General features: G+C 46.9%; 1 protein-coding gene across 1 annotated transcript; it reads left to right on the forward strand.

Moving 5' to 3' along the window:
• Positions 1 to 529: 529 nt before the first annotated feature.
• NDUFS2 (NADH:ubiquinone oxidoreductase core subunit S2) lies at positions 530 to 10,299 on the forward strand. Its single transcript, XM_001371929.5, has 14 exons — positions 530 to 1,039; positions 2,047 to 2,153; positions 3,797 to 3,987; positions 5,221 to 5,341; positions 5,545 to 5,657; positions 5,907 to 5,981; positions 6,208 to 6,285; positions 6,427 to 6,512; positions 6,966 to 7,085; positions 8,882 to 9,011; positions 9,322 to 9,417; positions 9,603 to 9,686; positions 9,811 to 9,868; positions 10,008 to 10,299. The coding sequence occupies exons 1-14, from the start codon at positions 945 to 947 to the stop codon at positions 10,043 to 10,045; spliced, it is 1,392 nt and encodes a 463-aa protein (XP_001371966.2). The 5' UTR covers positions 530 to 944; the 3' UTR covers positions 10,046 to 10,299.
• Positions 10,300 to 10,771: the final 472 nt, after the last annotated feature.

A 10,771-nucleotide genomic window follows, 5' to 3' on the forward strand; every position in this document is an offset into this window, starting at 1 on the left:
TCTTCAGAACCAGGATGAAGGCTAGACTCCTGGGCACTCCCTAGCACGGGGCCAGCAGCGGTGGGGCATGGCCAGAAGGACAAGAAGAACGGGACAGGGCCACGGCTAGGAAAGAAAATGGTGGAACGAGGAGGGTCAGTGCCCAGACCCTGGGTCAGTTAGAAGGATGTCTCCTCTCCCCTCCTCTGCTGGGTGTAGCTGCTGCCTCAGCTCCAGGTTCCCCCTTCCTCCCAATGCTGGTGGCCTTGGCTCTGGCTCCTGTTTTGATTTGTATTTGGCGGGAGCCCCCAGCCCTCCCCATTTGGGTTCCCCCATCCCTATTCAGAACATCTGGGAACGAGGTTGGGGAGGGAGCTTCCCAGGCTCTTGCTGCTTTCGACCCTGAGATGGGGGAGGGGGGTGGAGAGTGCCTAGGGCTACCTCGAATGGGGCCCAGATGTGCAAGGGCTCAGACACATTTGGGCAGCAGGCCCTCAACAGGGAAAGCGGCCAGATGGAGAAGAGCCTGGGCGGGGGAAGCTTCTGACAACTATTCGAGATGGGGCTCCGCCTCCTCGGCATCTGTGGCTTGGAAATAGAGGAGGGCTTCTCCAGCATCCGCATCCAGATGCTCCATACTAGGGTACCTATATGCCAAGGATGCTCCCCTTCCCACCCCTATTGGCGGGACTCCTAGAGATAGAGGTCTCACTCGAACACCAGGGGGCGTATTTCAGGAAAATCCGAAGACCCCTCCCCCCCCCGCCCACAGTTAAAATGGAAGGTGTCCGCAGTGAACGCAAGCAATGAAGCCAAGCTGGGGACCCGGATGTCGCCCTGTGGCCTTTGCCAGCTTTCAAGATGGCAGTCCCACTGTATCCAAACGCGACCAGAAGCCAAGAGGGTGACGTAAATCGCCTGTTTCCGCCCAGTTCTCCTTCCCCCGGGCCTGCAGCGGCAGCAAGATGGCGGCGCTGAGGGCTCTGGGCAAGCTCCGGGCCCTCGTGGCCCCAGGGTTGCGGCCCGGCCCTGGGGTCCGGCCGACGATTCAGCCCAGCAGGTGAGGAGGAGGCGGGAAGCCTTGGTCCTGCTCCCTACCCCCCCGACCCCCGAGGTACCGGGGATATTAACTTCTTATCCCCCCACGGAGCGAGTGACCCAGGCTTATGACCTCTTCTCTCCCCATCCTTTCGGCCCTCCCCCCACCCGCCCCAGTCTCCCACAATTCCCTGGGCTCGATGACCCCCCCCCCCAATTTCAGGGTGGTGGTGAGGGGGTGTGTTTGGTGGCCTCCCTGGGGCTCCTTCCACCCCCATCCCCCCTTCGCTCTCCTTTTCATCTAGGGGCTTGAGATCGCCCTCCAAAATAACCCTCAGGCGGAGGCAGCTGCATCGATATTTCTGCCTTAGCCGGGCGAACGCGGGGTCGGGGTCTCCAAGCCTCCCACCGGGATGATCCCCTGTCTGTCTTTTTAACTCAGACCTCTCAATGACCTTGGACACCTTTACCAGGAGGAGAAGGAGCTGGGTTTCCTTCTCCCTTTTCTTGCTAAAGTCATGTGTAAACGGTCTGTAGAAACTAGTCATTAATCATGATCAGATGAGTTTACATAACTAGTAAGGCCTTTGCAAACCTTTTACTAGATTATTATTATAACAAGGAGGCCAAATAGACCCTCTATCATTGACTTGGGGGGAAGGAGAAAGGGTTAAAGAAAGCTTTAGGCCTCCAATTAGATAGATCTGTTCCATCCCTAACAGGCTTATTCATTCAGTTTCACAAACATTTATTAGTAATAGATTTGCATGGGTTCAAACCTGGTCTCAGATACTTTTTAACTGTTTAACCCTGAGCAAATCATTTAACCTCTGTTACCTAGTCCTTATTACTCCTCTGCCTTGGAACCAATAAACAGTACTGATTTTAAGACAGAAGGTAAAGGTTTAAAAATAAAATCAGTGTGCAAAGCATTAGGGATACAAAATGATAATTTAAAAAAAAAGGAAGCAGTTCTTGCCCTCTCAGGGCTTACAATTCAACCCTCTGTCCCCACTTTCTGATCCCCAGAGGTGCCCGGCAATGGCAGCCAGATGTGGAATGGGCAGAGCAATTTGGGGGAGCTGTCATGTACCCAAATAAAGAAACTGCCCTTTGGAAGCCTGCACCCTGGAATGGTGAGTCTGAGGATCCATATGCCCCTAGTCCCACAATTTTGTCACTAACCCATAACTACTTGCTTTGTGTTTGTGCCTCAGTTGATATGTCAAAAGCATTGTGTTAGTCTTATTTAAGATGACTGATCCTCTTAAGCATTTTTCAACCCACTGTTCTTTATTCTCTCTCAGAGATTTTGTCTATTTCTATAGGGACAGCTAACTCTTGTTTGTTGAATGAATGCCTCTTAAAAACTTTACCTTTCTTAATAACCTTCCTCTTGAGCTAACCAATCCTGCATTTCCAACTGCCTTCTTTGCCTTCTATTTGTATGTCTTATTGTCACCAGATTCTATTTATTTTCATCCTACCAACACTGGCATGCTTCTCATTTTTCTTCTTTCTGTTAGTAGCATGGCCCTTCTAATCACTTAGGTTCAAAACTTCAGGTCCTTTCTTTCTCTGGGCCTAGTAAGTTATCAAAGCCCCCTGCCTTATATTTAGCTATCCTACTTCCATTCCTACTTGTAGCAGCCTAATTTGGGCCCCTTAGATCATTTATATTATTTCAATAGTCTCCAAACTGGCCTAGCAGCCTTGAGTCTGTCTTTCCTTGAGCCTATCTTGCTCATTTGCCACTATATTAATCTTCTGAAAAAGCCATCTTCACCATGGCACTCTGTTACTTAAAAACCCATTACCTTAGGCTAAAGCCTGGCCTTTCATTCACAGCCCTTTACCCAACCTACCTTTCTAACTTCATCCTCCACTATTTACCAACATGACTGCTGTTCCAGCAGGCTGCCCTATTCGTTATACCCCAACCTACTTTTCACTTCTTCTCTGTTCAGCTGGAAGGCTTGTGTCTGTTCCTAGCTCAGTTTCCTCAATGATCTTGGGCAGCTTCCCTAGGAGGAAGAGAGCTGGGTTCCCTTCTCCCTTTCCTGGCCAAGGATTCATGTGTGAATTGTCTGTAGAAACTAGTTATTAATCAGGAACAGATGAGTACCTAATTAGTAAGGCCTTTACAAACCTTTGAGTGTTAGATTATTATTATTATTAAAAGGAGGCTGTACTAATGATCCTTTATCATTGACTTGGGGAGGAAAGGAGAAGGGGTAAAAGATGGCATTACCATTATTCTCTGTTCCCTAATGTCCTTGCCTTTCCTCTGCCAATTAATGAACCCCTATTCTAAAGCCTTCCCAACCTTTAAAGCCCAGTTCAAAATTCTCTCTTAATATGGAGCCTCCTTTGACCCTTCAGTCCACAATGACCTTTCCCTCATTTGATTTCCTGTTGCATTCATTTTTCACTTAGTTCCTTCTGTTTATTTTCATGGTAATATTTCTGATACCTTCAGCTAGACTGTAAAATTTGAGCCTGTATATGTACTCAATATTGCCTCAGACCCTATGGGGAGTTAGGAAAAGTAATATTTGGGGTCCCTGTCCTCTAGTTAACCTAGGTAGTCTTTCACACTTCTCCTTTGACCTCAAAGTATTTTAGTAGTATGGGAAGAAAGCAGTAAAATTGATGGGCAAACGTGTTGATATGGGACAGGGTCTTTCTGGTAATAGGTTAACCGTTTTAATCTTTGGAAGAATTCCAGTGGAGTCACCATCTGGCTCTAAGCCTTCTCTTCTTCCCCACTCATCCTCAGATGTGGACCCTCCAAAAGACACAAAAGTGGCCAACGTGACCCTAAACTTTGGGCCTCAGCACCCAGCAGCTCATGGAGTCCTTCGACTGGTGATGGAACTAAGTGGAGAAATGGTTCGGAAGTGCGATCCCCATATTGGCCTGCTTCACCGAGGCACAGAAAAGCTCATTGAATATAAGACTTATTTGCAGGTATGGGGAGTGAATATGTGATGGAGATGTGGGTTTATCTCAGCTCTAAGATTTATCTTTTTTGCCACCCAAAGACTGAGACCTAGTGGAAGGTGGAGGCAGCAGTGTGGCATGATAACTATCCTGTGCTAAAGCAGTTCTGGGACACATGAGAAGGGGTGGGAGTGGTGACCTTGGTTAATTGAATAGGGATTTAGCAGGAAAAGCAGTGTCCCCTAGCTTCTTTTCCTAAGTCTTCTGCATTTCCTTGATCAACTTTTGGCCACCTCCTTTCACTTCTGTCTCTGTGCCTCAGTTTCTCCAGTGGTATATCAAATCCAGCTAGTGCGTCACAGATTGTTTCCCAGGGTAGGGAACAAAGTGAGAGACGTCATCTCTTGTTTGGACGTCCCTGTATCTTCCAGCTGCCTGTGTATCTTTTTGAAATATTCAGTGAGTCAGAGTGACTGGGATAAGAGAATTTGTGTCTGTTTCTGACTTGTGTGATGGAAGTGGGGACTATGACAGCCAAGTGGTGAGAGAGTCAGGATTTCAGCCTTGTGGGGATTTGTGTTTGAGGCAGGAACCAGTAGCTTTTACTTATTTATTTTTAATCACTGAACAGAGAGAGAAGAGTTCCAAAGTGAAGGTTTTGAAACTGAAACTTAGTGATCCAGTAAAGGGGTCAAGCACAGTGACTCTGAGATTCCCCAAGAGATCTGAGACTGATGGTTTCTGGCTCTTGGGTCCATGGAGTTAAACTCTTCAGCCTAGCTCCACGTCACAATGACGGCCAAGAACAGAACAGACTGTCCTGAAGGGATAAACCCAAGCCCCACCTCTTTCCTGGAAGCTACAGCTTGGGTAGCTGAGGCCTAGTGCTAACCTGCTGAGAACTTTAGGAAGAGGGCTGCTCTAATAAAGAACAAAGCTTGCCCTTCTCAGGAAACTTAATGTTGATTTCCTGTGACCCTAACTTTCCCAGTCCCACTTCCATCTTTGATTCCTTTTCCTCTGTTAGACTTGGGGAAGAAATGATGATCTGGAAGTTTGAGATATTGTGCAGTTGCCTCCTTGTCTGGAAGACTATTGGAAAATCTTAAACTTTGCCAAAAGGTCAAGCACTTGGCAGGCAAGTGTGACCCTGACTTCTGGAACCAGTTCAGGAGAACACTTCTCCCAGTCAGACAAGGAAACCTGTACTAGGGTACAAGATGTGCAAGATTTCCCTTAGTGTCTGTCTTCCTTCTGTAGGCCCTGCCATATTTTGACCGGCTGGATTATGTGTCCATGATGTGTAATGAACAGTGCTATTCCTTGGCTGTAGAGAAGCTTCTTAACATCCAGCCTCCTATCCGGGCACAGTGGATCCGAGGTATGTCTCAGTCTCTGTGGTACCCACTCCAGTTGTCCTTCCTGTCCCAGAAAGCAGTGAATAGAAGAGGGTTCTGACTCTTTGATAGTTATAGTTCTCAGGTATCCTGGACAGAAATAGGCCCCATTGGCTTTTCTGAAGTAGTTCTGACTCCTTAGTTCTCAGATATCTTTCCTCTTCCTCCCTTGTCTTTCTTTCCACAGTGCTATTTGGAGAGATTACACGGCTATTGAACCATATTATGGCACTGACCACACATGCCCTGGATATTGGGGCCATGACTCCCTTCTTCTGGATGTTTGAAGAAAGGGAGAAGGTATGACTAGACACAGAGATTAGAAGTAGCTTGAAAAAAAGTACAGAAAAGGGAGCTCTTAAATGGCCTTGGAGGTGAGGGTGGGGAAAACATATCTGATGGACAGAATAATGTTAGGGAACTGGCTTCTTGGAAGTTATCTTGATTCTTTTTTTGGTAGCATGCTACAGGTAGTGGTACAAAGAGTGTTGGGTGGTATTTTTATGGGGCTAAGGGCTTTATCTCTGATTCTCAGTGTGTCCCCTTTAGATGTTTGAGTTTTACGAACGAGTATCAGGGGCACGAATGCATGCAGCATATGTACGTCCAGGAGGAGTACACCAGGTAAGAAAAGCTCCTTCCTCAGTTCCTTCCATCCCATCTGCCCATCCTTTCATTCATTGCCCGTGTTCTCTGGCCACTGTATTTTAGGGTTCTCCAACAAGGGAAAATGGGAAGTTAGCTGTAGCCCCAATATTCCACAGGGTTAGGTTTGGAGAAGTTTGGGACTTTGTTTCTCTGATGTGCCATTGTCCCTTTCTCCCCAACTTGCTTCCATCTGGGCCCTCAGGACATGCCCCTTGGGCTCATGGATGACATCTATGAATTTGCTAAGAACTTCTCAATTCGGATTGATGAGCTTGAAGAGGTAAGATAAAGGGGAATGAGGAAACCTGCCTGGGCACTCCCAGGAATTATTTAAGGTGGGATAAAGAGGTACTAAACTTTGGGTCTAAAAAGATAAATGCTAGTATAAGGTGATATGTTGACACTCCTCTTGGGATGGCAGATGCTGACCAACAATCGGATTTGGCGAAATCGAACAATTGACATTGGAGTGGTAACTGCAGAAGAGGCCCTTAACTATGGCTTCAGGTCAGTAGCTGGGCAAGATAGGGCAGGGATGAGTACTCCTGTGAAGGGCCCATGTTGTGCCCAGAAGGAAAAGAACTTGTCTGTGCATGGGAGACTAGTCCAGCTCCCTGTTTTTGATATCTGTGCTATTGTCCCCCAAGGGGACAGTGAAAGAGAATGGCTGTGCCTTTCTAGTGTAAGGGGTAAAAATTATGGTTGGACTGAATATTTAAGAAAATGGTCGCCAGGAATTTAATTACTCAATTCCAATGAATTATTCTAATCAGTTGTTTCTGATTTGTCACTCGCTAGCACATGTGGATCATAGACCTTCCCCCTCTCACTTAATCCTTAAGTGGGGGTATAAAAATTCCTGGTGCCTAAAATCTAAAGAATAAGTAGGGTGGAGTTAATCCCATCTTCACACTAGATTGTATAGAGTGTGACCTCCTTTCTCTTCCATCCCTCTAACAGCGGGGTGATGCTTCGAGGCTCAGGGATTCAGTGGGACTTGAGGAAGACTCAGCCCTATGATGCATATGACCAAGTAGAGTTTGATGTCCCCATTGGTTCCAGAGGTGACTGCTATGACAGGTAGGCCAGAACTGCCTTCCAACTCCTGTCCCTCCCCCACCTGCACCTATGGTCACTGCTAATTGCATGGAATTTTTTACTTGCTGAAATACTTTCACATAGACATACTCATTTGACTCAGAGGATCTTTGTTTTTTTCAGGGCTCATAAACTCTGTGGCTTAGATAAATTCTAGGGAGTTGCTCATGGCCCATGTCAACCAGTAAGTGTCAGAGGTGGGATTTGAATCCAGGTCTTCCTGACTGCAAGTGTAGTACTCTATCTACCATATACGTCTATGGTGATGGTGAACCTTTTAGAGACTGAGTGCCCAAACTGCACCTTCATGCTGCATGTGAGCTTCCCCTTTACCCCAGACAAGAAAGGAAGGAAGTGCTCCCATTGGGCTGCTGGGCAGGGGAGCAGAGCAGGTGATGAGAGAAATCTTCTCAGGCAGGGTGGATAGGGTGAGGGGACAAGCCCCTTGGCACACTCCAGCACATGTGCCATAGATTCACCAACATGGGCCTACTGCCATTTTTTTTTAACCCTTACCTTCTGTCTTAGAATCAATACTGTGTATTGGTTCCAAGGCAGAAGAGTGGTAAGGGTTAGGCAATGGGGGTTAAGTGACTTGACCAGGGTCACACATCTGGGAAGTGTCTGAGGCCACATTTGAACCTAGGACCTCCTGTCTCTAGGCCTGGCTCTCAATCCCCTGAGCTACTCTGCTGCCTCTGAACCTACTACCTTTATAATGGCCTTGTGAAGTGTAGCTCAAGTTGGTAGAATTTCTTTTACATTTGAGAACACTAATGAATGGACTTAGTTTCTTTCCTAAAGTTGTATTTTTAGTAGCAAAACAAGGAGAAGAGTCTAGTTCTCCTCACTCCCATGCCATGATTTGTGTGATTTCTATACTCTTCATTATTGGAGTGACCAGCAGGGTAAGGCTTCATTTTTACAGATGAAGAAACAGACCCAGAGAAGCCATGACTTCCCCAAGTTTCCAGTTAGAGGGTTGCATATTACAGAACCCACTTCTGCCTTAGTTCCATCCTCCTCCTCCTCCACCCCCTTCATCACACAGCATGCTCTGGTGCCATTGCCTCTCTCCATCCTAGGGAGGGCCACTAGGGAGAGTGCTGGCCAGAGAGTCTGGTCTGTTTTATCTTCTGTTCAGATGGAGCTGACTGCTCTCTTAGTACCCTCTGTGAGTAGTTGTTAGGGGCTCCAGGAGAATTCAGCAAGCATTTAGTAAGCATATACTCTTTCTCTGTCTCCAGGGAACTTATCTTTCATTGATGCAATATAGGTCATTCATCAGTAGGCAGTGAATAGTATATTGGAGTTGGGAGTCCAAAAAGCCTGAGTGTAAATTCACCCTCAGACTTTTAGTAACTGTGTAGCTCAAGGCCAAGACACTTAACCTCCTTAGCCTCATATTCCTCATCTATAATAGGGGTAACAGTAGCACCTACCTTGATGAGTAATTGTAAGGATCAAATGAGAGAATGTTTGGAAAGCTCTTTGCAAAACTTAAAAGTATTCTATAAATACCAGTTATTATTTGGTAGAATGGTAGGAACAACTTCCCCAGGACATAACCAAGAGAAACAAAGACAAGTCTGGTGGGAGGGGTATTATGGGTTCATTGGAATAGGCGTCAAGCTCAGGCACTGCAGAAATATTAGGTAAATAGTATGGTACATGGGGCAGAGAGTAGCTATGGTGGAATTTAGGTAGTTCTGTCCATCTAGACCTGGGCGTGGACATGTCTGATCCTTTGACCTCCAGTGTCTCTGACTACTTTCTAGGTACCTATGTCGTGTAGAAGAAATGCGTCAGTCTCTCCGGATCATTCTGCAGTGTCTTAACAAGATGCCTCCTGGGGAGATCAAAGTTGATGATGCCAAAGTGTCTCCACCAAAGCGGGCAGAGATGAAGGTTGGATCTAGGAGAGGAAACAAGGGCAGAGAAGGGTTAGGAAGGGGGAAAGTGATCTGAGCTGAGCTTCAGTCTCTGAAAGATTGTCTTTGTGAAGCTAACACACTCTGGTGCTCTTTTCCCTGCTTACATCTCATCTGTATACTTTATTATCTGTATTTGTACTTGCATTTTGTGTTAATGTGGGTGTTGGTTATCTTGTCAGGACATGGTGTGGGTCTTCTTTCTTTCAGTAGGTCCTAAGCATAAGTCTCTCTCCCCATACAAGATACTCAAGCCTTTAATTATATGGCCTTTCTTCCTTCTTTAGACATCCATGGAGTCACTAATCCATCACTTCAAGCTCTACACTGAAGGCTACCAAGTTCCACCAGGTGCCACATACACTGCCATTGAGGCACCTAAGGTGAGGAGTGGCCAGAGGGAGAGGACATAAACATGTGCACCTGGTAGTCACTCAGTGGAGGAATGTTGATTATATTAGAAAAGAAATGTAAAGATTGACAAAGGTCATAGAAACAGGAAACAGGCAGGAATTGGCTTCTTTGCGGGGGAATTGGGGACCTGACGTCTTTGCACCTTCTCACACAGGGAGAGTTTGGAGTATACTTGGTTTCTGATGGCAGCAGCCGCCCCTATCGATGCAAGATCAAAGCACCTGGTTTTGCCCACTTGGTAAGAATAATAAATCCCAATTATACTCAGATCCCACAGACTATAAGGCCTGACTATTTACAGCTCCTCTTTTCTACCTCCAGTTTTGCTCATCTAATGTTCTCTTGCTTTCTCACATCCTCAGGCTGGTTTGGACAAGATGTCTAAGGGGCATATGCTGGCAGATGTGGTGGCAATCATAGGTATGGGGGTATTTGGGTGGGCAGGTATAATGTCCTAGATGGGTTTGAAGACTTCGATGAGCAGCTCCTGTTGAGCATAGCCAATGGAAATAACTTGTATGGCCCTTAAAGACACTTTTTTCTTTCTTCTACCCTCCAGGTACCCAGGACATTGTGTTTGGAGAGGTAGATCGATGAGCATCAATTTATCTCTGCCATCTTCCCACTGATTACCATCTCCTGGGGGAAGTAGGGGAGAGAGAGAGAGAAAGAGAGAGAGAGAGAGAGAGAGAGAGAGAGAGAGAGAGAGAGAGTGTGTGCACGCATGTGTGTGAATGTAGGCGCTTGAGCACTTGTGTGAATGCACTGGCTCATAGGGGGCTGAGGGGACTGAGCTTGTGCTAAGAAAAAAGGAAATAATAAATTAACCGCTCTGCGGTCCATGAATCCAACTTCCCTTTCTCTCCTTCTGTCCATCTTTCCCATCACTTGGCCCATGACATGTAGGGGTTTTTCCAGGATCCTGGGTAGGAAGGGCCAAGGGAGGAGCAGAGGGGTGGCCTAAGCCCTTTCTACCCTCCCTATCATCAGACTCCAGACCTGGAGCTCTTTACTGCCCTTGCCACTTCCACTTCTCCTTTCCCTGTCTCCTGTGCTCTCTCCTCCACCCCTCCACCCCCCTGTCCCTTGTTCCTGTAGAGCTTCTTTGGTCTTATGCAGTTAATCCCCATTCTGGTAACTGTCACCCCCCCCTAAAGCTTGGGCAGAGGCAGGGTACACTACAGGGCCCTGAGATGTGGCAGACATTCAGAGAGTCACCTCCAGTTCAAGCTTTGCCATTCCTCTGATACAGGCTGGAGTGCACAGTGACAGCCAGGGCCGGCCTTTTTCCAGTGGTGGAGGGACCTCATTCTTTTGGGATAA

The sequence above is a fragment of the Monodelphis domestica genome, chromosome 2, assembly GCF_027887165.1.
Source record: "Monodelphis domestica isolate mMonDom1 chromosome 2, mMonDom1.pri, whole genome shotgun sequence".
In the NCBI taxonomy this organism is placed as follows: domain Eukaryota; kingdom Metazoa; phylum Chordata; class Mammalia; order Didelphimorphia; family Didelphidae; genus Monodelphis; species Monodelphis domestica.

What these genes read in the sequence shown, in the direction of transcription:
- NDUFS2 (XM_001371929.5), top strand. Translation starts at nt 945, where the DNA reads ATGGCGGCGCTGAGGGCTCTGGGCAAGCTCCGGGCCCTCGTGGCCCCA. An exon ending in GAAGCCTGCACCCTGGAATG is followed by an intron (nt 2,154 to 3,796) that starts GTGAGTCTGAGG and finishes ACTCATCCTCAG; the next exon opens with ATGTGGACCCTCCAAAAGAC. An exon ending in CCGGGCACAGTGGATCCGAG is followed by an intron (nt 5,342 to 5,544) that starts GTATGTCTCAGT and finishes TTCTTTCCACAG; the next exon opens with TGCTATTTGGAGAGATTACA.